Source organism: Ostrea edulis, chromosome 5 (genome assembly GCF_947568905.1).
Source record: "Ostrea edulis chromosome 5, xbOstEdul1.1, whole genome shotgun sequence".
In the NCBI taxonomy this organism is placed as follows: domain Eukaryota; kingdom Metazoa; phylum Mollusca; class Bivalvia; order Ostreida; family Ostreidae; genus Ostrea; species Ostrea edulis.
The window spans coordinates 8100273-8125618 of record NC_079168.1 but is presented as its reverse complement, the minus strand read 5'-3'; the positions used below and the strand labels follow the sequence as shown (position 1 = coordinate 8125618).

Here is a 25346-nt window from a genome sequence, read left to right as displayed (position 1 = left end):
GCGTGTAGCAAACACTCACTAAACATACCTATAAGATATCTACACCCTACATAGTATTCTTCAGTGAGAGGAATGCGATTGTCTGTAGAAGCCTAAGGAGCTTAGTCAGGGCCTGCAACTCTATTAGATATAGAAAAACAATGCCGTCAACATAAGCAACATTCTTCGCCATAAAAGGGTTCAGTCGTGTATTCCAACTTATTTCAAGTTCAAGTCTACACCCTGTATTTCCTACAGCTATACTTCTACTATTGCATCCAAACTTTTTAATTATAAACAAACTTTGCAGTGCCTAGATATAGACCGTCTTATACGTAACCCACCAACAATGAAGAACCATCTTCTTTCAACTATAGTCCAGCTGGACATGTCATTACTGGTGATGTTGATATAGTTAAAAATGAGGACCACAAATCATTTATTCTAAAAGGTCCTAAATACAGAGAACATCGGTCTTTTAATTGGCGACAGAACTTCATCTCTATTATGAATTTTGTCGAAGATTATGCCAGACGATGGGCTAAATATGAAAAAGAAGAACTTGATACATTGTCAGAATGGGTTAAAAAATACGAAGAATATTTAAATCCCGCATTAGACATATGAAAACAAAAGTACGTACCATCTATCCTTCTGTGTTTAGTAAACCAGAAGTGATAAAAGAATTAGATAGGTTACATGAGGAATATGTTTTGGTTCCAGCTGACACAGCTAGTAACAACATTGTTTGTAAGGCTCATTATTACAACTGTATTTTGAACGAACTTGGCATTGATTCCACTTTTGGTAATCGTATTTATACTTCAACTGCCCTTTCAAAAGATGAAATTCTTTAAAAACCATGCTTCCGTTTTAGACACGTTTAATATCCCAGTCAATGGGTCGGATGAATATGAGTTACCGTACCTATACTGGATTCCTAAACTACATAAAAACCCTTAAAAACAAAGATACATTGCTGAATCCAGTAAGTGCTCTACCAAGCCCCTATCTTTGCTCCTCAGGAAAATATTAACAGCTGTGAAGGAGAAACTTGAACTTACTGTGCGATTACATATGCCAGAAGTGGTGTTAATCAGATGTGGATTCTAAAAAATTCTAAAGAACGTTTAGTAAACTTGAAATCGCAGAATTTTTCCCAAATCAAGAACATTAAAACCTATGACTTTTCAACATTATACACGACCATTCCTCACGATAAATTAAAGACTAGACTTTTTGATATCATAGACAGTTGCTTCTTCAACAAAAATGGAAAACGGAAATATTCATATCTTGTGATCAGTCATTCAAAAACTTACTTTGTTAAACACCACTCTGATTCCACGCACAAGTACTCTGAAGTTGAAATAAAAAATATGCTAAAGTTCCTCATTGACAATATCTTCGTGGTCTTTGGTGACCAGGTCTTCCAACAGTCTGTTGGAATTCCCATGGACACGAATTGTGCCCCTTTGTTAGCTGACCTGTTTCTATATTCATATGAAGCAGACTTTATTCAAAAACTTCTACGTGAGAAGAAAAAATATCTCGCTGTGGCGTTCAATTCGACATATATTGATGACGTTTTGTCTATTAACAATAATAACTTTCATTCATATGTCGATTTGATATATCCCTGTGAGCTCGAAATAAAGGACACCACAGAGTCGTCCACTTCTGCTTCATACTTCGATATTTTATTGAAATTAGACATTAACGGCAAACTGACAACTCAACTGTATGACAAACGAGATGATTTCAGCTTCTCCATCGTCAACTTCCCATATTTAGGTAGCAATATTCCATTATCACCTGCATATGGTATATATATATCTCAACTGATCCGATATGCAAGAGCTTGTTCTGGGTATAGTCAGCTACTGACAAACAAGTTGATGGTACAGGGGTTTAAGCAGTCTCGATTGAAGTCAGCATTTCGCAAATTCTATGGTCGTTATAACGATCTAGTTCGTCAATACAACCTATCATTGGGTCAAATGCTGTATGACGTGTTTCATACCGATTGTTAAGCCGTTCTTGGCACACTGATTTTGACTGCGGATAACTCCGTTTACCTGATCAGGATATGGGGCTCACGGTGGGTGTGACCGGTCGACAGGGGCTGCTTACTCCTCCTAGGCACCTGATCCCACCTCTGGTGTGTCCAGGGGTCCGTGTTTGCCCAACTATCTATTTTGTATTGCTTGTAGGAGTTATGACATTGATGAGATTGATCACTGGTCGTATCTTCACTTTTCATTCAGTGATTAGATTAGAACATTTGTTGATTTATATATAGCCCCAAAACACGTATGAATAATCACTGAAGACACGTGTAGACATTCTTACTGTGCATTAATACATAAAGATCAATAGCGGACAGGGTAAATAAACGATAAAAGCAAAGAAAGTACTGGCAATGTTTACCAATTTTTCTCTATGTAAAAGTAATACGATAAAACTGTCGATTTTAACCCGGATTCCTGCGGTTATACGGAGATGAACAGTAAGAGCCTGAAAAACAAAATGAGAGAGCAAATAAAATCCTGTAACTTCCAGATTACGCACGGGATCACTGTTATATATACATTATTATAATGATTAGCACTAGAGGCCACAAAACGGCGTGTTACGTTATATTTATTGATACCATTAAATAAAACATAACTTATGCACGCAATTATTATTTTTTTAAATTCTTAAATTCATTTGAATTTAAGATATCGTTTATTCAATTCACGTGCGCAACAATTTACTTTCACTATATAGACTACAGTAAAAAAAAAAAAAAAACTTGATTATTGGGAAGTCACTTGGAGCTCTAAAGTAAATGTTCCTTATGTAACAAAAATGATCTCTCTTTCTCTCTCTGTATTGAACGTTAGATAATGATTTTACGAATGCAATTGTAATCCGTCATGCCGAATAGTTGACCAAAGACAAAATGAACGGTTGCTCATAATTTCAAAATTTGAAGTATTGCGAATGTGTTTATAGTGGTAGTTTTTGTCCAATGCGATAATTTAAGGGCAAAATTATGATTACACGTCATACGCAATAATCGAAAACATAATGCACTATATGAAAATCAACAGAAAAACTGCTATATTGTAAACAGTGGCCTAATTTCTTGGACATTAACAGGTAGTGTACAACCTAATTTCGGTAAAATGTTTTAAGTTATAAGGCCCAAACTTCCAAAAATAGTCCCGGACCATTCAGTATCTGACATATTGCACGGTTTTCGACTTATTACTTACTTTCAAGATCTGTGTCATCACAAAACATGTTCAAATGAAATTTAAAAAAAAAAAATGTGTTTATCCATGTGTTTGTACATGTACATCAGTAACTGTAAATAAATTACATTGTATCACAAAAAGTCTTAAGAGTGACTTCTATAATTGCGGAAAAAACTGAGAGCATCGAAAATATCAAATTAATATCGTATTGACAAAAATTGATGTGACAGATTATTGGTCTCGGGAGAGGGATGTCCTTCGTTGAGTAATATAAAAGAGGTACAGTCACTACAGTGCTTTTGGTGACGAAACGGCCGATTCAGAAATTTAAAGGGAAAACACCGGTTTCCAATAATAGAATGGCATGTTATTTTTAAATATAAGGCCAATATTTTTAATGTTTCGTTAACCAAGATAAATTACTGCTGCAGTTTAACAGTACTGACATTTATATGAGTCGATCTTTAATCAATAAACCAAGTTCCTAAGTGGAATGATGAACAGTACAATATTTTCATAGGTGTATTCATATCACACAACAACCCTTTTAAATATGGCATATGTTTTCCCAGTTTACTTTCGGAAGGTTGGTGGTCTCTTCTCAGGTACACTGTGTATTGTATCTGGGCTCTCTCTTCCACCAATAAAAACTGAGCGCCACAAGATAACTGGGGAAAAAATTGAGTGTGTCGGAAAACAGCAAAAACAAACAAAAAGACATATGGTATATTCTTAACTCACTGTCTTTTTCTGACATGGCTCCAGCACCTTTAATAGATTTCATCAGTTCATTTGCCTTTGGTTGATAATTCGATTGTTTAGCTTTGCCTAAATATCATATGACAGTTGCTACATGAGTTTTTATATTCATTTTTGAGAAGTCAAGCTGTATAACAGTTATTTTCCTCCCTTGACCTATTTTTACTTTTTACATGCTGTGCATTTGTGCCCTTTTTCTTGTAGTATTTGTTTAGCTTTTCGTCATCCACATTACGGTTTGAAAATCTTGTGCACACAGGAACATGTTAGTGTAAACAAACGGAACTACAGTGATTTCCGAATAAAGTCCTTTTCTTTAAGTCGTAATTGCAAATATTGGAAGTTATGATGAAAATTACTAATATTTGTTAAAATATATGTATCACATTTATAACACCCCCCCCCCCCCCCCCCCCCCCCCCCCAAGAAAATGACCCCCCAAAAAATGAAAAGCAAAAAGCCACAAAAAAAATAGATTGGGGAAATAATGGACTTGAACTCGGAATGTATGCCTTTGTGTAAGATTACCGAGGTCCTAAACCACTAGACCACCCAATCACAACTTTTCGGCTTGCCGGAAAGGCCCGAGAATGCATTATTGTTTGTAGACAGTTCTGGAAATTTCCAAAAGGCTGATTGAAGACTAAAATCACGGAGTCAAGAAACGAACGGGCATATTTTATTTATTCAACAATTATCTAAACCTATTCTTATGTAAGATCAAAATCAAGCATCTATAACAACAAGTTTAAGTTTCTTTATTCACTCAAACCAACAATATGTGGTACATGAGGTCAAGTACATGTGATACATTCCAATGGGAAAAGGGATACAGGGAAGAGAGACACAAACATAATCATGTTCACATAAGGAAAGAAAAGAAGGAAGCGAGAGAAAAAAACCAAACTAGATTATATGTATGAGTTATGGAGGACAGACTAAATCGTATATTTTTGTTATAAACAAACATAGGTTTCTCAATTTTTTAACACTTGTAGTTGACATTATTTCTGAAAATTTAACCACATTTGGATTTGTACAATACCTTGAATGTAAAAATTGTTTTCTTATGGCACACATTGCTTTGCATTCTAAAATAAAATGAAACTCGACTGCAATTTGACCTGAATTACAAAGTTTACAAAATCTTTGATTCAAAGGAATATTTGCCCACCTGCCTCTCTCTACTAGGAGCCGATGATTCGAGGTTCTGAATTTGATGAATATTTTTCTAAGTTTAATAGGTAAATTTTCAAGGTATTTTTCACGACCAAAGTGGGACTTAAAAATTCTATAAATTGGCCTTTTGATGAATTATTAATATCACTTTCCCATTTTTGAATGAAAATTTATCACTTAAACGTTGTTTAACAATAGCAAGGACCATATTTTTGTCTAAAGAACCTTGCCCGTCCCATATATTTGGGACACCACATGAAGACAGGATTTTGTGAATACAATTTATCCAAGAATTGCTAATACCTTTTTTAGAATATTGCAGACGTAAACATTTATACAATACACAGACAATTTTGTTTTCTGTACAAGTCAGTAGATTAGTCCAAAAAGAAATAATTCTCGTAAAAACATATATATAAGGGAAAACGCCCAGTTTCGCCATACACCATATAGGAGGGTGTACTACTCTTTAAATGAAAAATGTGTTTCAAAATTTTTAAATGTATACGTTCAATAATATAAATATTTTTATAACCCCAAATTTCACAACCATATGTCAAAACTGGAACAACGATTCTATCAAAAAGATCAAACTGAGATTCTATGGGTAAATTGAATTGTCTTATCTTATTCAGAACACCGTGTATCGCTTTTTGTGCTTGTTCACATAAATGTGTTTTTGCTTTACACAAAGAGCCTGACCGAAAAAACATAATTCCTAGATATTTAAATTCTTTTACAGTTTCTATGGCATTACCATTGTAATAGAATGTCTTAGTCGGCATTCGACCTTTTGAAAAAATTTAAATCTTAGTTTTGTTAACATTTACATTCAGTTTCCATCGTGAACAATACAAATAAAAACTATTTAAAAGTATTTTGTAAATCTACATCTGTTTCAGCCATAACAGTATCGCCAGCATATAACAAAATAAAAAGTTTCAGATATACAAATAATTCATCTTCAAGTATACTTGTTACGCTTTGCAAACCAACAACGTTTTTATCCAGCAAAAACTGTTCCAGATCATTGATATATAAGGAAAAGAGAAAAGGTGACAAATTTTCCCCTTGGCGGACCCCAATGTTACAGTTAAAGCAATCTGTAGTTGTGCCATTTAGATTCATAATAGACTTGATACCTTCGTACAATTTTTAATCTAAATGAAGCATTTTCCCTTACTCCAATTTTTCAATAGTTTATGCCATAATCCAAATCTCCAAACCGTATAAAATGCTTGTTTAAAATATATGAAAGCGCAGAAAAGGTTTTTCCTTCTCTCAAAGAAAATATGTGTTAAAAATTGTAAAGTTAGAATGTGATCTAAAGTTGAATACCCCTCCCTAAAGCCCGTCTTGTTTTCATTTATTAAATCAAAATCCTCTGCAAATGTCTCTAGGCGCTTACACAGTATACTTGTAAATAATTTCCCAAGACAACTTAATAATGTAATGGGGCGGTAATTTTCTGGTAGAGTGGGGTCGCCTTTATTTTTATAAATGGGTTTAATTATACCTATCAACCATTCATCTGAAACTATACCATAGTTAAAAACTAAATTGAATAATTTTCTATATACAGGTAAAAATATATTTAGAGTTGAGGATATATGCTCATTTGATACATTATCAAAACCACAAACTTTGTTATTTTTCAGCTTTATAACACCCTCCAATATTTCTTCGTCTTTGATCTCACAATTCAAGTTATCTAACATCTCATCAGAAACATTATACATAATTTCTTTGTTATCAATGTTACACTGGTTAGCATTACGAATAGTATTTTCGTTGCGATCTTTTAAAATAGATTACATAGTACATCTATCTATATCTACGGCACACTTACTATTTTTGTTTGAAGCATTAAAAAAATTTCAGTAGTCTTTCGGACTCTTAGAGTGCAAGTCTGAGAGTTGTTCTTTTTCTTTCTTTTTTTTTTTTTTTTTTTTTTTTTATATTTTCTTTCTGCGATTTTTTTTATATTAAAATCCAACGAATTAACTTCATATCGTATTATCTTTAGTTTTCATTTTAAAAAAGAACAGAAAACTGGCTTAGATCCCCCAAACGTGTCCGCCACTGTACTATCATTTTTCCTATATCAGGGTAGTTTATCGAAAATGAAAGGTTTTAAACCAAATTTACGATATTAACAAATCAAGTAATATTCTATTATAGCTTACGGACTTCACCTCAAATATAAAATAATATTGAAGGTGCCAGCAGTATAACTCTGGAGTAAACGTTTCGGAGTTTATTCATTGGCAAAATTTGTTAATCTATAAATATAGATATATAACTCAGTTCCAACAACACCTGATGAGATATTCTCTGTTGTAGGATTGATGGAAGTACATTTCGTTTCCCTCGATGCTCTGACCTTGAATTTCTTATTTTAGCCCTAATAGTATTTCCCAAATTGGGACAATTGTTTGACCTTCAAAACTTCCATGTTCAAACATTATTAGAAATCATTACAAAAGAAGAAATGTATTGACCTTGAAAACTTGTATACCATCAGTATATCATCTTTAGACTTCTAAACCATGATAAAACTTTTTCTAAATATTCATAAGTACGGACTCACGTATAGCTCTTTGTTTTGATATTAGAATTTCGGGGTTGCGATTTTAAGGAGGTATGCTACACCAGAGAAATTTTATGTAGATGAAAAGTGGAAGTTATGTACAACAATAATTTGAAATTGAAAATTTTAAAATTTACTTTATTTTGTCAAAAAATACAGTTTTAATAGAAATTAATCTGAAAAAAATTAAAACCCCTGCTGGACTCCAACCTACGACTTACAGTTCAGCAGTCGGTATTCTAACCTACTGAGCTACTCGGCTAGGTATTCAAATAGAAAAAGAAAAGTCAAATATTGCTGATATCGATTTTTTCATCCATGTTTTTAAAGGAAGTCAGCCATTATGACGATGTAGAGTACGACCTTAATTTGTTTGACCTTGACACGTATCAACACTTCGCGAAAGTTACGTCCCTTGTCCGCCATCTCCCGGATAAAAATCGTATTTCCCTACGTTGGCCTTTGTAATTTTCCTATCTGTAGCTTTGACATCTGTTATTTTTCCATCAATTGCAGTCAACTACAATATGCCCCAGATTGGGGCAACCCATTAACTTGTATGAAAACTTGGTAATTGGCTAAAATTCAAAGTAATAACATCTTACATTTGGTAAGGTAAAGAAGGAAAACTTGGTTTTTCACCGAGTAATACAGTATCTTTTCCTTAGAAAAGAGTGTCTCTCCCACTCACCTTTTGGATTGGTGATTTTAGTGCGAGATTCATGTGGTTATTAATTGGTTGTGTTAATTTTGTATTCTAATCGTGCTCTTGCAGTAATAATATTTTTCGATGTCGGCACTGTTTACAATGCAATCAAATTCAACATCTAGTGCTAGTGAGTCTATGACTCAATATATCGAGTCCAAAGCTCAATTTAAGCTCTAGTGTCACTGAGTACACCTCTCACTCTAAATGTTCCACATGAGCTGACAGTACTATCAACCTAGCTGCAGAACTGTAGCTCTCTGAAAAAAAAATATTGTAACGGAACAGAGAGCTACAGATCCACCCCTTATAAAAACCTTCGATTTACGGCGCACAAAAAGCTGCGCACGGTTCGAACCCTGTTGCTGCTGGTATCTATTCATAAAATTCGGTATAAGTTATATACTCACTTTTCTTTTATTATCAACACGAATTAATAGAAATTAAAAATATAGTTTTTCTAAAGGTTAAATAAGCTCTTGATTAATGAAAATGCTGCAAAAGTCCAATATGGTCCTTTACACTCGTGTGGCAGGGATGGAGACCGGACCAGACTAATGAAAGCCACATTGCCGTGCTATCTGAATAATTATTATTTAAACGAACTAGGATGGTATATTGTTCAAAATATTTGTGGGGATATTAGTTCACATCTAGACGTAATTGTGCAAGTATGGAAATAAACCGGGATTCGAATTGACCGGCTACCTAACATGGCTACGCCAACAAACGAAATCATTTGAAGCTGTGAGGTTTCGGGTCGTGTGGAGCATTAATAAATATTTCAAGGTATGTTTGAACACAATTATAGTAGGAAAATATGTTAAGAATTTTTTTATATTAAATGTATAAGACAGCAACACAAGAATACCACTATATAAGGTCTCAACCGTGCGAAGCTTTTTGTGTGCCGTAAATCGAAGGTTTTTATAAGGGGTGGATCTGTAGCTCTCTGTTCCGCCACAATATTTTTTCAGAGAGCTACAGTTCTGCAGCTACTACATTTATCCATGATTCAGTAAATACTTTCATAGTTTTCTATGAAAGTTAAATGAAAACGTTGTTTCTAATCTAGGAATGAATTTGAACATAACAGAAATTTGTAAAATTATTAGAGGTCGGACGCAATATACAGAAAAATTTAGTTTTGATGAAGTAATTTCTTTCAAATATATATTAAACAGAAAATACATTTCTTTGAAAATATGTTATGCAGTTTTGAATAAGTTAAGATGTGAGGGAAATACAACATAGGATATAACTATTGTAGAAATGATTTACAGATACATCACATTTGTTGCTTGTGATTGACATTTCATTATCTATGTATATACACAGCGGAAATATCACCAGGGAGGTCGTCACGTGTGGTATAGTTGTTCTGACAATTACACAATGAATTAATAACCAAAGTGAAGGAAACGCTGAAGAAATGGGAGGGATGATGTATTGCAATTAAATGTGCTTACCTTGATTACTATTGCGTAAACCAAATATGAATTTAAACATTTCCAACGCAGGTAAATTCCCTGCGTCTTTATGAATCATGAATGGAGAAAAATTATACTTACCTTGCATTTATAATTCTAGCGGTCTTGATTAGTAATTCCTACCAGCTCAACAGAAACATATTCATTTTATATAATTGAACAAGACGTAATTGCTAAAAACACACAGTATACTTTTAAAATCCATATCTATTAAGAAACAATTGATTGATTGAATGCTGTTTTCCGCCACACTCAACAATTTTTCAGCTATCTGGTGGCGCCCAGTTTTTGTTGGTGGAAGAGAGAACCCGGACAATGTACCTGGGAAGAGACCATGGACCTTCCGCAAGTAAACTGGGAAACTTTCTCACTTACCGGCGCGAGCGGGATTCGAACCCGCGCCGACCAGAGGTGAGATGCCTATTAAGAAATAAATTTCAGTTTTGAACATTCATGAGAGCGTGAACTGCGACTCTACGCGCCGCCGACATTCTTCGCTGGCGTTAGCGCTACATGAAAATTATGCCGGGTGGCGTGTTGTAGTTCGTACATAGGCGTAGCTTGGGTTCGAATATTACCGAGGCAGGGGGTCTGGGGGCCGCAGCCCCCCAGAAGCTATCGACATTTTAACAGCGTAAAAGGTATTTTTTTTTAACCGAGGCAGCTGCCTCGGTTGCCTCAATGGAAGCTACGCCACTGTCGTACCGTCATTGAATTTAATTTTTTATTTTCACATTCTACTTCCAGTCTATCGGAATTCCTAGCCGTTGAGATAAATATACTATATTTATCAAGATTCATGCGCGAGTTGTTCACATGCACAACTGCACTACATTCATGAGTGGCTATCATTATAATTTATAAAGATATCAAAGGCCAAAACATTGGAAATATAAACACTTACTTATAACAGCCAAGTACTAGTCGCAATAAATCATGATCAGAGGTTGGGGTGTTCAATGCGGGGTGAGAGTTCGAGTCCCGCTAGTACCATAATGGCAAATAAAACTTCAAATTACTCGCCCTTGATTACAGGTGGCGCACGATCCGTTAACGTCTAAGGCGTTTCTAACCTCAAGTTTAAGAGAGCGTCGGAAGGACACGTTTAGATTAGAAAGTTGTTGAATATTTAGTAACGACGGCGGATTACGGTTCGTAGGACCTCACTGCGCTTAGAGACGAACTCAGAAAACGCATTGCAAGACTCTCTGGGCGGAAAGGAAAGCACGTTGAGAGTTTCAGCTGTAACCGAATTTTCTCTGTCACATCGATTAAATAAAGACATTCAATACACGTTGAACGTTTTTCATTATAAACTACTTCGTGGTGAAGCTTACATGCTTAAACAGTAGTTTAGGTTGAATATATAATATACAATACATCATAATTCTTTATAAGTTGTTGAATTGCTTATGTTTAAAACAATATGTGCCCCCCCCCCCCCTCTCGATCGAAGATTAAGAATATCAATTATTAAATATATCCATATATATCTGAAATTCTATTATTAAGCTGTTAAAATGTGTAGTAATAGTGAATGTATATGTATAACTTCTCTTTATGAAATAAAATTCACGATAGAGAAGGCACATGTGTACAGAGTACATAATATATCATACCACATTAAACAGTTTATTTGCGTGACTTACGTGATGACGTCACGATAGGTAAACATTTTGCGGTTAACTTTTTTATTAGTCCATAGGGCAAGCGAGAGCATAAAAATTGGCAGGTCAAATAAATTTTACTACCCCATATGCTAGCTGTACAATAATGATTCAAAATTTTGAGTTTCTACATTTTAATTGAATATTACAATTTGGATTGCAAGTTGAAGACGGAAGTTCAAGCTTTCAACTTCTAAATTCACGTCTCCATCTGTATACTATGATTGATATATACTATGAGTTGGTTGTACTCTGCGTGAAAAGCACGACTGTATCCTGCGTATAGGAATGGTTGTATCCAAATGACGTTTGTCCATGGTGTTGCAGGAAACTGATGTAAGCCTACAGACATGTAATTTGACCCGTGTTTACTTTCATGTATAAGGATTTATCATGTTTATATGTACCATGACAGTTCATGATATGATTGATTTAATACTAAAATACATCACTTAACAAATGTAGTACACTTTTCAATTTGAAGGTCAATTTGAATACTTCAGATTGAAATCGCAGTTACAAGTGAATATTGAAAAACGTAATGCAATGATTTTTTAAAATAAAATCCACAATGAACAATAGGCCTATGTGTGGCTTTTATTATAAACACACCATTGTATATATGATAGTGAAATTTGTAATTTACTTCACTTGGATAAATTTATAGCTTTATGAATTTGCATTTAATTTTGATAAAAGTAGATATGATTCAAATTTTATTTCTAAAAAATTCAGAAATATCTTAATCTCTTGAGATGCATTTTTCTTCTGGTTTGCGTCAACAGTTAAAATTGGCTAGGATTGGTATTCGTTTCTTTGACGTATTGGACTGTACTTCCGTGGGTCAGTTGATAAACATGACATAACAACATAACTATGATAATGCAAACTTTGATAAGTTATGAAAGTTTGACAATTTCATCTCATATTTTGATTAATTTCATACGTATTGACTATTGAAGAATCCAGACTCGTTTTCTCTGAAATTCAAACAATATTTTACAACTTTTTGAATTATAACAAAATTAACAATGAAAGTAAAGTGTTGGAATTAATTTACAATCCAGTCATCAAATAGGAAAACAAGACCTAAGAATATTCACTGTCTTACAGTTACAGTCTGATTATAGCCACCCCTCCATTACAGTCGTACCGAGTGACGGCGGAGGGGTGGGGGTGGGGTGGGGGGTGCTATTAGCAATCGCGTTCATTCATATTTTGACGACCTTGGTTAACTCTAAAATTAATTTTTAAATGACATCTGAAATGTATTTTTGTACCATACTTGGTTTATATATTGATGACTCAAATTTCCCCTGTTTGATTATAGATCTAGTCTAGAAGGAGGGGGGGGGGGGGTCATAGAATTATACGATCATTGATGACTGTATCACTGAGGATAGATAAAATTTCAGCATAAAACATTCATGCAGAATATTACGATCTACAGAGCAAATGTTTAATCCCCCGTAAATACTTTCTGCAACAAAGTCGTCATCAGATATCTGTGAAGTCGGACTGAACTGAAGACTGAAGTTTATAGCGCACGACGCTGAGCGGAACTTAAAACGATCGTTGTCGCTGTCACATTTCATGACAATGAACCAATTGATTTTTTTAAAAGCTTCATATCTCGGGAATTCTACCCCCACTCCCTATTTGCACAACAAAAACCTTACACTCTCTTATAAATCTTATGTACACCGGAAGTCATCAAGGACGTAAACGAGTCTTGCGCCACCTATGTTTGAAATAGGGGAAACAACTGACAAATATTCGCAATTGCTCCTACGCCAAACGCTCGGCGTTGCGGATCTTTAGAATAATACGTACAAACGGAGGTCCCGTGTCGCGGCAGGCATTGGCACGTTAAAGAACCCTCACTTTATGGCCTTGAGCGCTATAAGGTCTAAATCTGTGGTACTGTTTACGTGGCGTCTCAATAATCAAAATAAGAGTGACCTAGATATCGTAGTGCTTTTTAGAAGTATAATTCTTCATGGTACGTAAAGCATTGTAATCAACCATAATGTCCTCAAAATCAGAAGCTTCGCAATTTCAAAATAATTACCATGTTTTAGGGATTTTTTAATGACAAGAGTTAATGATTGAGGTTTTACGCCTTTTTTGGCAATATTTCAGCCATTTTACGGCGGTTAAGTAATTGAAATATGAGTGTTTGATATTCCCTGACGGCCCCCAGTGAGCCTACTCTTTTTCGAACATCAGAGAAACGATCTTTTGCGTGCCAAGGGGGTTGTGATCCTTGACACGGGACACCGTTTAACGTCCCATCCGACGGACATAAAAGTTAAGAATACATAAACAATAAAAAAAAAATAGATACTTTGACAGTAATAATAAATTAGAAAACTCAACATCACTTTAAGACTTTTATTGTAGATAAGAAATCATTCAACTTATCTTTTTAAGACGATCCAAAAGTTTCAATTCATTACATTGTGCATTAGAATGTGGTTGATTATATTAGCCTGATATAGTAATATTAATTAACCCTGAATTATCACCTCATCATAATGATAATTCATAATGCTTAAATTATGTAAAACCCGCGGCGTGGTGCATTGCTATTAATAACCACACTAATTATAGCTAATTAGAATTTGATGAATTCCTTTAATGTGAAGGAGTAGGGGAGAAGTTATTTGGACAGAAGAAGAGGATGATCGTTTAATTCTGCAAAGTTATTCAATTTCAAGGAGCTAGTATTGAAAAAAACATTTAAAAAGACAACAAAAGCGTGTTACTTTATTTACAGATGTATATTAATTTTTCTAAGTTGACAACATATAATGTGAAGAAAATAAAATAAAAACACGCCTGTCATGACATGACAATCTCAAGTAAAAATGATGAAATAATGCTGCAGATTTTTGTGTCTTGCAAACTTTAGAGGTGATAGGCGTCATGTTTAAAAAGAAAAAAACAATACTCATTTCTTGATTGATTAATGAGGTGGGTTTTTTTTTTCCTTTTTGTTCTGTGTTTTTGCTCTATTAAAGGTTATTTTTTCTCCTTGTGTGTTATCATCAAATATTTACCTTTCAAATGTCTTTGCCTTCGATATCTTTACCAATTGAAATGATAGCCATTTCCTTATGAATGTGAAATATGTGCTTATGCATCTTGATAAATATAGTACGACTGTTGTAACCGATAGGAATTCTGACAGTAATAAAAAGTAAAATGTAGATATAAAAAACATATTTCATTTTTGAAATTGTGAGGGCATGAATAGCAACACTTCACGCCCGCAAATATGTTTCAATATATGTTTCATGACACACTATCCTGGAGTAAAAAGTCGCTGTTCATGCCCTCGTGTATTTTCAAAAATGAAATTTATTTCTTAAAACGATGCACACAATATTGGTAGGGTATATACGCATGCGCGTCAGAACTGTGTCTTTCTTTCTTCAGAAAATAATGTTCCAAGTTAGTGGGATCAAATACGCTATCAAAGAACGGTAGTTCAACTAGATAACACAAACGCTCTTTTTTGCTTTTTGGTTGGTTTGTTGTTGTTTTTTTTTTTGGGGGGGGGGTGAAAAGTATTTCTAAATGAGGTAGTCCAGTCACATAAGTTGGTCATTACAACAGCTAAACATGAAAACATCCCGAGAGACAAAGGGTTTTGTAAAACATGGTTTACTAAAATTGAAGATAAATATTTATCCTCGAGTGGCGGTTGAAACTATTGAAAAAGTATTACTGGTTTTAACCCTTTTTAAGGATTAAAAAAGGGCAGTTATATCCATTTGCTTGACCTTGCCTCTAACATGTACTATTTAGATCTTTTCTCTTGCCTGTAATGTAATGCTCTCTCTCTCTCTCTCTCTCTCTCTCTCTCTCTCATAAAAGTATATATATATATATATATATATATATATATATATATATACATGTATATATCATAAAAGTATATATATATATTCAAACATTCAAGACAAACTGCCTGAAGAGCCGTAAGGCGAAAGTACTAGCAGGAACTGATCGTTGATTATTATGTGATCATTTTGGATTTTATTCTTTTAAATTATATACATAAGTGTATATATAGGTCAAGTTTAAGTTCTTTTATTTTGTTCATACCAACTATTCGAAAATCAGCAAGATGTTTAAATTTTGTATATAAGAACTACCCATGGATTTTTTATCGATAAACCTCCTTGGGAATATTGCGAATATAGATATTTATATTATTTACAAACAGTTTTGTTTTTCGAACTAGTAAGTAATCTTATTCAGGAAAAAATCATCCTTGTATATATTTGTATATACAGTGGAAGGCGCCCAGTCTCACCATGTGTCGTATAAGAAGGGGTACAACTATTTAAATGGAAAATCTGTTTTAGAAATTTTCAGTCTTTTCGTTCAATCATTTCAACATTTTCATATCCCCAAATTTCACAGCCATATGTCAAAATTGGTACAACGACTTTATCAAAAAGATCCAGCTGAGACTCTATTGGTACATTAAATTGTCTTATTTTCCTTATTACACCATACATTGCCTTTTGTGTCTGTTCACATAAATGTTTTTTAGTCTTACAAAAGGAACCTGAGCGGGAAAATATTATCCTTGAGTATTTAAATTCTTTCACATTTTCAATAGCACTGTTATTATAATAAAACACTTTTCTTGGCATAGGACCTTAAATACTAATTTCTTTGTCTTACTGACATTAACATTAAGTTTCCATTCTGAACAATACAAATAAAATAAAAAGTACTACACCGATGAACACGTACTAAGCAGGATTTTGTATGAATCGTGTCAGAACTAATCGTCCATTTTTCACTAAGTTTGTCAGACAATATATCATATGTTTGATTTTTTTCTGTAAGATTAATGTCTTATGCAATGAAGAAATTTAACATAATGACATAAAATTGTTACACGGAAATATATTGTATAATCGTAAGGACGTGTTTAATTAAAATATGTTTACGATCTATTTCAACTTGTAATGTGCAATTTTCAGAAGTTTGTGGTTTTAAATCTTTAATTTGATTTTAATTACTGTCATCTGCGATGATTATTTCCCCTGTTTTTATCATTTCGAAAGTTGTGTTGATTACATACATATCAAAACTAACAAGGATGTATATAAAAAAAAAACATTTAAAAAAAGATGATTTTAAAATACTTCGTGGTTGATATATGAATTATAATTGGCGTTCGTTTGTAATGGAAAATGCTTATTCTATTTAACAATTAATCAAACAACACGCATATATTTGTTTTTACCTGGAACACATGTTCTTATGACAGGTGTCGGTGTTCATTGGATTCTCTGCGTGTAGATACTTTTGTTTAAATTTGCATAATGATGTTATCATATCAAACACTACAAAAATAGATGCATTGAAAATGTAGAATAACATCAATAAATCAAAAATTAAAACAAGGCTGTATAGATAACATGATCTAATATGTATCGATATGAATAAACTGCATGAATTTAACACTGCGACACATGTTTGTGAGGTGAGATTGTTAGAGAATAAGTTACAAGGTTGTGGTGGCTTAAATTTGTTTTAGAGAAAGGTTTAACCAATCAGAGTGCAGTATGCAAATGGTCACAGGTCTAAATTTTGGATGATTGTCTTTGAGGCTAAAATTCTTTTAAGACTGCAAGAAATAAGCAGATTGTTATGTGTAACTCTGAATAAGATATTTCAAAAGATAATAATATAAAATCAATTCAGATTAAAACAAGAGGTACTGTGAGCAATGCTCACTAAGAATACCCCCCGCTTACCCCAATCTCCCAAAGGGTGTTGTTAATAGGTATAAATTACCTCTTTCCTGAGTGTAAAAATATGGTATACCTTTGTAGAAGAAAATGGAAGATATAGTCCGAACACAAATCCATGGTATAAACCTATAATTTTGACCTTGAGATGAAAGGTCAAGATCATAAAGAGGTCATTAATGTACATGACACATAGTCTCATGGTGATACACCCATGTCTTATGGTATGACTATGTCAAAACTCTATAATCAATTTTGACCTTCATGTCAAAGTTCAAGGTTATATAGAGGTCATGAAGGTACCCGACACATCGTCTCATGGCGATACACTCATGTGTCAAATATGGTATGCCTATGTCAAAGAACAATTAAGTTATGGCCCGGACACGAATCTGGAGACAGACAGACGGACGGACAGACAGACAGACAGAGTGATTCCTATTTACCCCCCCCCCCCCCCGAACTTCGTTTGGGGGGTATAATTATAATACAAACGAAAATAGATATTGAAAAAAATTTCACAAAATTCCAAGCTTATTCCCGACGGTATAACTTTCGGATTTGCAGAAGATTTCATTAATCGACATCTTTAAGCCTGGGACAGATAGAAATTAGTAAAGGCTACAAATACTTCAGTGAGACATACATTTCTGATATAAAAGGTTGGTAAACGGATCTCTTACTTTCACTTTGTGTATGCTACCGCTTTGGAAAACGACAATTATTCTGCATTTTTATTGATCTTCAAGAACAATACTTTTTTAAAATTCTGCTTTGCCAAATTCCTCTTACACCCTCATTTATCCCCAAATATGACAAATTTGATGACGCAAATGCGCAACTTTAAATAGTCATTATTAGTCCCCTACCGACGAAGTCGAAGGGAACTTTAGGTTTGCGCTCCGTCCGTCTGTCTGTCCGTCAGTCCCGCAAATCAGTTTTCCGGACATTTTTTAATGTGCTTGCAGATATTCATTTAATATATGGTACATTGCTTTGCCATAACAAGTTACAGATCAAGTTCGAATTTTGTCTCGGTCCGTTGACTTTTCACTAAGTTTTGGCCCTTGGACTTAGAAAAATAGCATGAATTTTTAGTTTTCCGGACTTTTCTTTTTTTTTTTTTTTCTTTTTTTTTTTACGTGTTTGTAGATATTCTTTTGATATTTGGTGCATTGCTTTGCCATAACAAGTTACAGATCAAGTTCGAGTTTTGTCTCGGTCCGTTGATTTTTCACTAAGTTGTGGGCCTTGGACTTAAAAAAATAGCATGAATTATTAGTTTTCCGAACTTTTTTTTTTTTTGGTTGTGCTTGCAGATACTTATTTGATATTTAGTACATTGCTTTGGCATAACAAGTTACAAATCAAATTTGAATTTCATCTCGGTCCATTGATTTTTCATTAAGTTATGGCTCTTGGACTTTGAAAAATAGCATGAATTATCAGTTTTCCGGATTTTTTGTGCTTGCAGATATTCATTTGAATTTGGTACATTGCTTTGTCATAACAAGTTTCCGATCAAGTTCGATTTTTCTCTTGGTTTATTGATTTTTCACTAAGTTATGGCCCTTGAACTTAGAAAAATAACATGAATTGTCAGTTTTCCTACCTTTGTTGTTGTGCTTACAGATATTCATTTGATAGTCAGTTTGATAAGTTTTCCTGGTCTAATCTTTGTACCTGAATAGTAGTCGATTTCCAACCATTCCTATTTTGGTTTCCTAATTTTCCCTTTTACCATGACCTTAGTCTCATAATGAACTTCGAATATTGGTGCAATCCAATAACATTTGCCTCCGGTAGGGGACTATGTATTCCTATGCAATATTTTCAGAATGCTTGTTGGAATAGCCATTCATTTATTTAAAAAATCGCGGCTCTGGATACGAAGCATACGTAAAATAATGATTTATCGTTGAAGAAAAGTTGTTAATTGGGTAGTTGGTTTCACAAAATGGTTTGAAAATCAAATAAAAAAGAATTCAATTAGTCTTAATCGTCGTATTCCTAAGGAGGGTAACCATCTTAATTTTATTTTAATCTGAACATAAGGCATCAGACAGGGTCCAAGTGACGACATTCAATATCAAATTCAGACTAACCCTTGAAAAGTTCTTTAGATATATTTCCATGTGCAAAGATTTCTTAAGCTTCATTAAATCCAGCAGAAGATCTACTTTAAATATTTATTTATTATTTGTCAGTAGCCTGTCTCGATTTAAAAAGTGGTCATGCACAAAACATGCTCTTGCGTAAACACCATGTGTTTGCCCAACTCTCTTATTTTGTATTGCTTAGAGGAGTTATGAGATTGATGAAAGGTGAATATAACGAACAGTGATCTATTTCATAACTCCTATAAGCATTACAAAATAGAGAGTTGACAAACAAGAACCCCTGGACACACCATAGGTGGGATCAGGTGCCTAGGAGGAGCAAGCATCCCCTGTCGACCGGTCACACCCGTCGTGAGCCCTAAATTTTGATCAGGTAAACGGAGTTATTCGTAGTTAAAATCAGTGTGCCAAGAACGGTCTAACAATCGGTATAAAACACGTCAGACAGCATTTGACCCAAGGATAGGTCGTATTGGCAAACTAGATCGTTATAACGACCATAGAATTTGCGCAATGTTGACGTTAAACTGCGTCATCAACTTGTTTGTCAGTAGCCTGCCTCGACTTAAAAACTGACCATACACAGAACAAGCTCTTGCGTATCGAATCAGTTAAGAGATATAAACACCATATGCATGTGATAATGGAATATTGCTACATAAATATGGAAAGTTGACGATGGAGAAGCTGAAATCATTCCGTTTGTCATAAAGTTGAGTTGTTAGATTGCCGTTGATATTTATTTTCAATAAAATATCTAAGTAATGTGGAGGGTTCTGTGGTGTCTTTTATTTCGAGTTCACAGGGATATATCCAATCGACATATGAATGAAAAATGATTATTGATAATAAATAAAACGTCATCAATATATCTAAATGTCGAGTTGAAGGCCACAGCAAGGGCTTCTTTCTTCTCATTTAGAAGCTTTTGAATAAGCCCTGCTTCATAAGGATATAAAAACAGGTCAGCTAACAAAGGAGCACAATTTATGCCCATGGTAATTCCAACAAATTGTTGGAAGAGCTGATCACCAATGACTACCAAGATATTGTCAATGAGGAACTCCAGCATATTTTTTTTATTTCAACTTCAGAGTATTTGTGCGTGGAATCAGAGTGGTGTTTAACAACGTATTTTTTTGGATGACTGATCACTAGATATGAATGTTTCCAATTTCCATTTTTGTTGAAATAGCAACTGTCAATGATGTCAAAAAGTCTAGTCCTTAATTCATCGTGAGGAATGGCCGTGTAAAGTGTTGACGTTTTGATGTTGTTGATTAGATAAAAGTTTTGCGATCTCTTTACTAAAAGTTCTTTAGAATGTTTTAGAATCTACATTTGATTTACACCACTTTTACTAATAAAATATGTCAGTCAAAAGCTCTGTAGAGCTTGTTTTCCCATGTTGTGCAATAACTCTCTGACTAGAAATATAGCTTTGTCTATCTCTTGTTTATCCAAGGCTACAAAACTAAAAAGGACATCTTATATTCATGAAAATATACAATTTATTATAATTTATTAAGGTATTCAAACAACATTCAGTAACAGGCAGTCATGATTTCCTCCAACCAATTTAGTATACCTGAAATAAAAAGATCGATAATTGATTAAATTAACTCAATAAATCAAGCGCATAAGTATGGTAATCATATATGCATCTTCCTTAGTTATATAAATATCAGAAATATTTTTACTATACTCTAGGTATATTACTAGAGGGCTTACTTTTCTAAGTCCCCTGCTTCCAAAACTGCGTCTAGATCCACCGAAGATGATTCCGCCATTGAAACCATTGAATCCACCAGCAGAGGCAGCTGAAGCAGCGGCGGCATTTCCGATTCCTGCAGCAGCGGCGCTAGCAGCAGCCGATCCACCTCCAAGGTTCAATCCAGAGTAGGGGAAAGAGACTCGGTTGTTATAGTTGAACCCTGGGAAAGGGTACTGCTGTCCGGGGTAAGTGTGGTATTGTCCGGGGTAAGTGTAGTATTGTCCTGGGAAAGTGAAATATTGTCCGGGGTAAGTGTAGTATTGTCCGGGGTACCAATAGTTGTTAGGGGCAACGTTCCATCCTAAACCACCAGCAGCGGCAGCGGCGGAAGCAGCAGCACCATTCAGACCAGCGGCGGCGGCGGCAGCAGCGGCGGCATTTCCTGCAGCAGCGGCGCTGGCGGCAGCAGACCCACCTCCAAGACCGAACAATCCTGTGTTAAATCCTCCAGTGCTAACGACACCAGTGCTCACTCCATTGCCACCAGTACTGATGAGTCCTCCATAGCCCCCATAGGGACCCTGTGATTGGACACCGTAAGTGCATCCATATTCACCACATCCCCCATAATAGTCAGTGGCGGGGTAGTCCGAGTCGGCCAACGCGCAGGCCACAACGCAGGCAACAGCAATGAATCGCAGCATTTTTCTGGAAAAAAATGTTTTCATAAACTAATCGAAATCTAAATGATAGATATCATACGTATTGATATAAATTTCATCATGAACTAACTATATAAAGTTACACCTACCTACATTAGAAATTATTTCAATAAAACATTACTACTATCGCATGCTTTAAGATGTTTAAAAGTAAAAATCGTTTTGAAAAATTATCTAAATGTCTTTTTGAAAAGCAATTCATATGAAATTAAGAAATGCATAAAGTTATGATAGAGGGCTTACCTGGACTTGTGAGTTCAACAGTTCTTGTGCCGTACTGAACCGGTGAATGTGGTCTCTGGTTTTATAGTATTAGGAACGAACACGTCACAAGGAAAATTCTCATTCGTGGGCTGATTCCATTGTGTCGAAGATTACACAATGAATAACGCAATGAAGGAAATTAAGGAATGATTGACAATGATATTCCCGATTTGTAACGTACTTTTGATTACATCAAAAGATACTTGATAAATTAATACATTAAACCGCATGAATTTTAATTTTTCAGTGCAAAGACTTTTCCGGGGACAGTAAGTTCAAAAATGCTGATCTTGGGGTTCAAGATTTTCAAAAATTATGAAATTTAGAAGTGATTCAAAATAAGACTATTGATAGTAATGTTGAATGTTAAACATGAAAGGCGTTCCTGGCTGTACAAGGCGTTATGGTCTCCATAGTAAAAATATGCAATATAATAGAATGATTTACAAAGATACCCCACTAATAGAGACCCTCGGGGACTAACAGTCCACCAGCAGAGGTCTCGACCCAGGGGTCATCATATAAAACTTATACGGTACCAATTTTGATGTGGTACCTTTTGTAATTGTGTTACCGTTGCCATGGTAGCAAGATTACCTTGAAAATGGCTCCCAAGATGCTTTAAATACTATATGTTGGCCTGTTTTTGATTAAAGAAAACCAATCTTAAAAATTCTGGTTTACAAATGCCTTTGCTGCTTGCTTTAAGGATTAGGTTTAGTTTAATAACAAGGTGCATAATTAAACATCAAAAAATCATGATTGAATTATCAATTGTTTTTGAAATTGAAAAATCAATACTTTGGCTTTTTTATTATTTTTAGGTCACCTGAATTCATTCAGGTGACCTATTGCTATCTGTTTTTGTCCGTCGTCGTTCGTCGTGCGTTAACATTTGAACATTTTCAGCTTCTTCTCTGAAACCCCTGAACCAATTTCAACCAATTTTGGCATATAGCATCTGTGGGTGGAGGGGAACAAACATTGTGAAATTCGTGGTCCCTGCCCCCCTGGGGCCTGAGGGGTGGGGTAAAAACCATCAAAATGAGTGTAATTTTAAAAAATCTTCTTTACTCCTGGACATCAAGAAGCCAAACTGTGGGCATAATTATAATGAGCATTGAGCCCTCTACCAAAATTGTGAAATTCATGGCCCCTGGGGCAGGGGTTCTTGTGTTAGGGTGGGGCTCTATTGGTCATATAGTGAAAATGTAGAAATTCTTTGAAAATCTTCTCTGTCTCTGGGAATTAAGTAGACAAACTAATAGCATGGTAATGATGAGCAAGGATGCCTCTTTATACCACCCCCCCCCCCCCCGCAACAAGTTGTGGGGGGGGGGGGGTATACTGGAATCGGGTTGTCCGTCTGTCCGTCCGTCTGTAGACGCAATGGTTTCCGGGCTCTAAAGCATTATCCTTTCCACCTACCGTCACCATATCATATATATGGACTACCCATGGGATGAAGATGTTCCCTATCGATTTTGGGGTCAAAAGGTCAAAGGTCAAGCACACAGGACATCAAAGTAGCAATATGGTTTCCGGGCTCTAAAATGTTATCCTTTCCACCTACAGTCACCATATCATACATATGGACTACCCATAGGATGAAGATGTTCCCTATCGAGTTTGGGGTCAAAAGGTCAAAGGTCAAGCGCACTGGACATTGAAGTAGCAATATGGTTTCCGGGCTCTAAAGCGTTATCCTTTCCACCTACAGTCACCATATCATACATATGGACTACCCATGGGATGAAGATGTTCCCTATCGAGTTTGGGGTCAAAAGGTCAAAGGTCAAGCGCACTGGACATTGAAGTAGCAATGTGCTTTCCGGGCTCTAAAGCGTTATCCTTTCCACCTACAGTCACCATATCATATATGTGGACTACCCATGGGATGAAGATGATCCCTATCGAGTTTGGGGTCAAAAGGTCAAAGGTCAAGCGCACTGGACATTGAAGTAGCAATATGGTTTCCGGGCTCTAAAGCGTTATCCTTTCCACCTACAGTCACCATATCATACATATGGACTACCCATGGGATGAAGATGTTCCCTATCGAGTTTGGGGTCAAAAGGTCAAAGGTCATGCGCACTGGACATCGAAGTAGCAACACTCAGAAAAGAGGTAGTTTATACCTATTACCAACACCCTTTGGGAGATTGGAGTAAGCGGGGGGTATTCTTAGTGAGCATTGCTCACAGTACCTCTTGTTAAAAATTGTGAAATTCATGGCCCCTGGATCAGGGGTTCTGGTGCTAGGGTGGGGCTCTATAAGTCATATAGTGAAAATGCATTATTTCTTTGAAAATCTTCTTCTCTGTCCTTGGGTATTAAGTAGACAAACCAATAGCATGGTTATGATGAGCAAGGATGCCTCTTTTAAAATTGTGAAATTCATGGCCCCTGGGTCAGGGGTTCTGGTATTAGGGTGGGGCCCTATTGATCATATAGTGAAAATGCATTTTATTTCTTTGAAAATCTTCTCCTCTGCTGCTGGGTATTAAGTAGACAAACTAATAGTATGATAATGATGATCAAGGATGCTTCTTTCAAAACTGAAATTTATGGCCCCTGGGTCAGGGGTTCTGGTGCAAAGGCGGGGCTGACCACATAGCTATTCAATGTTTCTTCCATCCAAAAGTAAAATTCTTATATTTAAACACAAACCTAATTCAAACATTGGAAGGTTGTTACATGATACTCAGGTGACCTATAAGGCCCCTGGGCCTCTTGTTTTAAAATAGTCAATTTAAGGCCATCGTATGGCACCATTTAAAGAAAAATACGCCAACAGATATCGGTGAAAGTACTGTATGCTTTAATAACTTCCATTATGTAATGTGTGTGTGTGTGTGTGTGTGTGTGTGTGTGTGTGTGTGTGTGTGTGTGTAGGTGTGTGTGTGTGTGTGTGTGTGTGTGTGTGTGTGTGTGTGTGTGTGTTATTTTGATAAAAAAAAAATTAAAGCAATATAAATAACCTCACAAAATTCAATAATTTATCGATAAAATATCCTTAATGTATCAAATTAGGCATAAACAATGATATATATAATGTACTCTCATGTTTAAGAAATATTTTAGTTGCCATTTAAACCATATTTCAGTATTTTAAAAAATTATAACAGAAA

The 25346-nt window shown here is 35.1% G+C and overlaps 1 protein-coding gene across 2 annotated transcripts; it reads right to left on the bottom strand.

Moving 5' to 3' along the window:
• Window positions 1-21008: 21008 nt before the first annotated feature.
• Window positions 21009-22336, bottom strand: LOC125650015 (shematrin-like protein 1). 2 transcript variants are annotated; one of them, XM_048877954.2, is made up of 3 exons: window positions 22195-22336; window positions 21247-21937; window positions 21009-21103 (listed from the first exon to the last, which is right to left on the bottom strand). In XM_048877954.2, exons 2-3 carry the CDS (start codon window positions 21931-21933, stop codon window positions 21095-21097), a joined length of 696 nt encoding a protein of 231 aa, XP_048733911.2. In that variant the 5' UTR covers window positions 21934-21937; window positions 22195-22336; the 3' UTR covers window positions 21009-21094. The 2 variants fall into 2 exon arrangements, with proteins under 2 accessions (XP_048733911.2, XP_056023133.1); XM_056167158.1 differs by having other exon boundaries at window positions 21009-21937; window positions 22195-22331.
• Window positions 22337-25346: the final 3010 nt, after the last annotated feature.

Bases quoted from the DNA above. Each gene is read 5' to 3' on its own strand.
- LOC125650015 (XM_056167158.1), bottom strand. From the start codon at position 21,933: ATGCTGCGATTCATTGCTGTTGCCTGCGTTGTGGCCTGCGCGTTGGCC.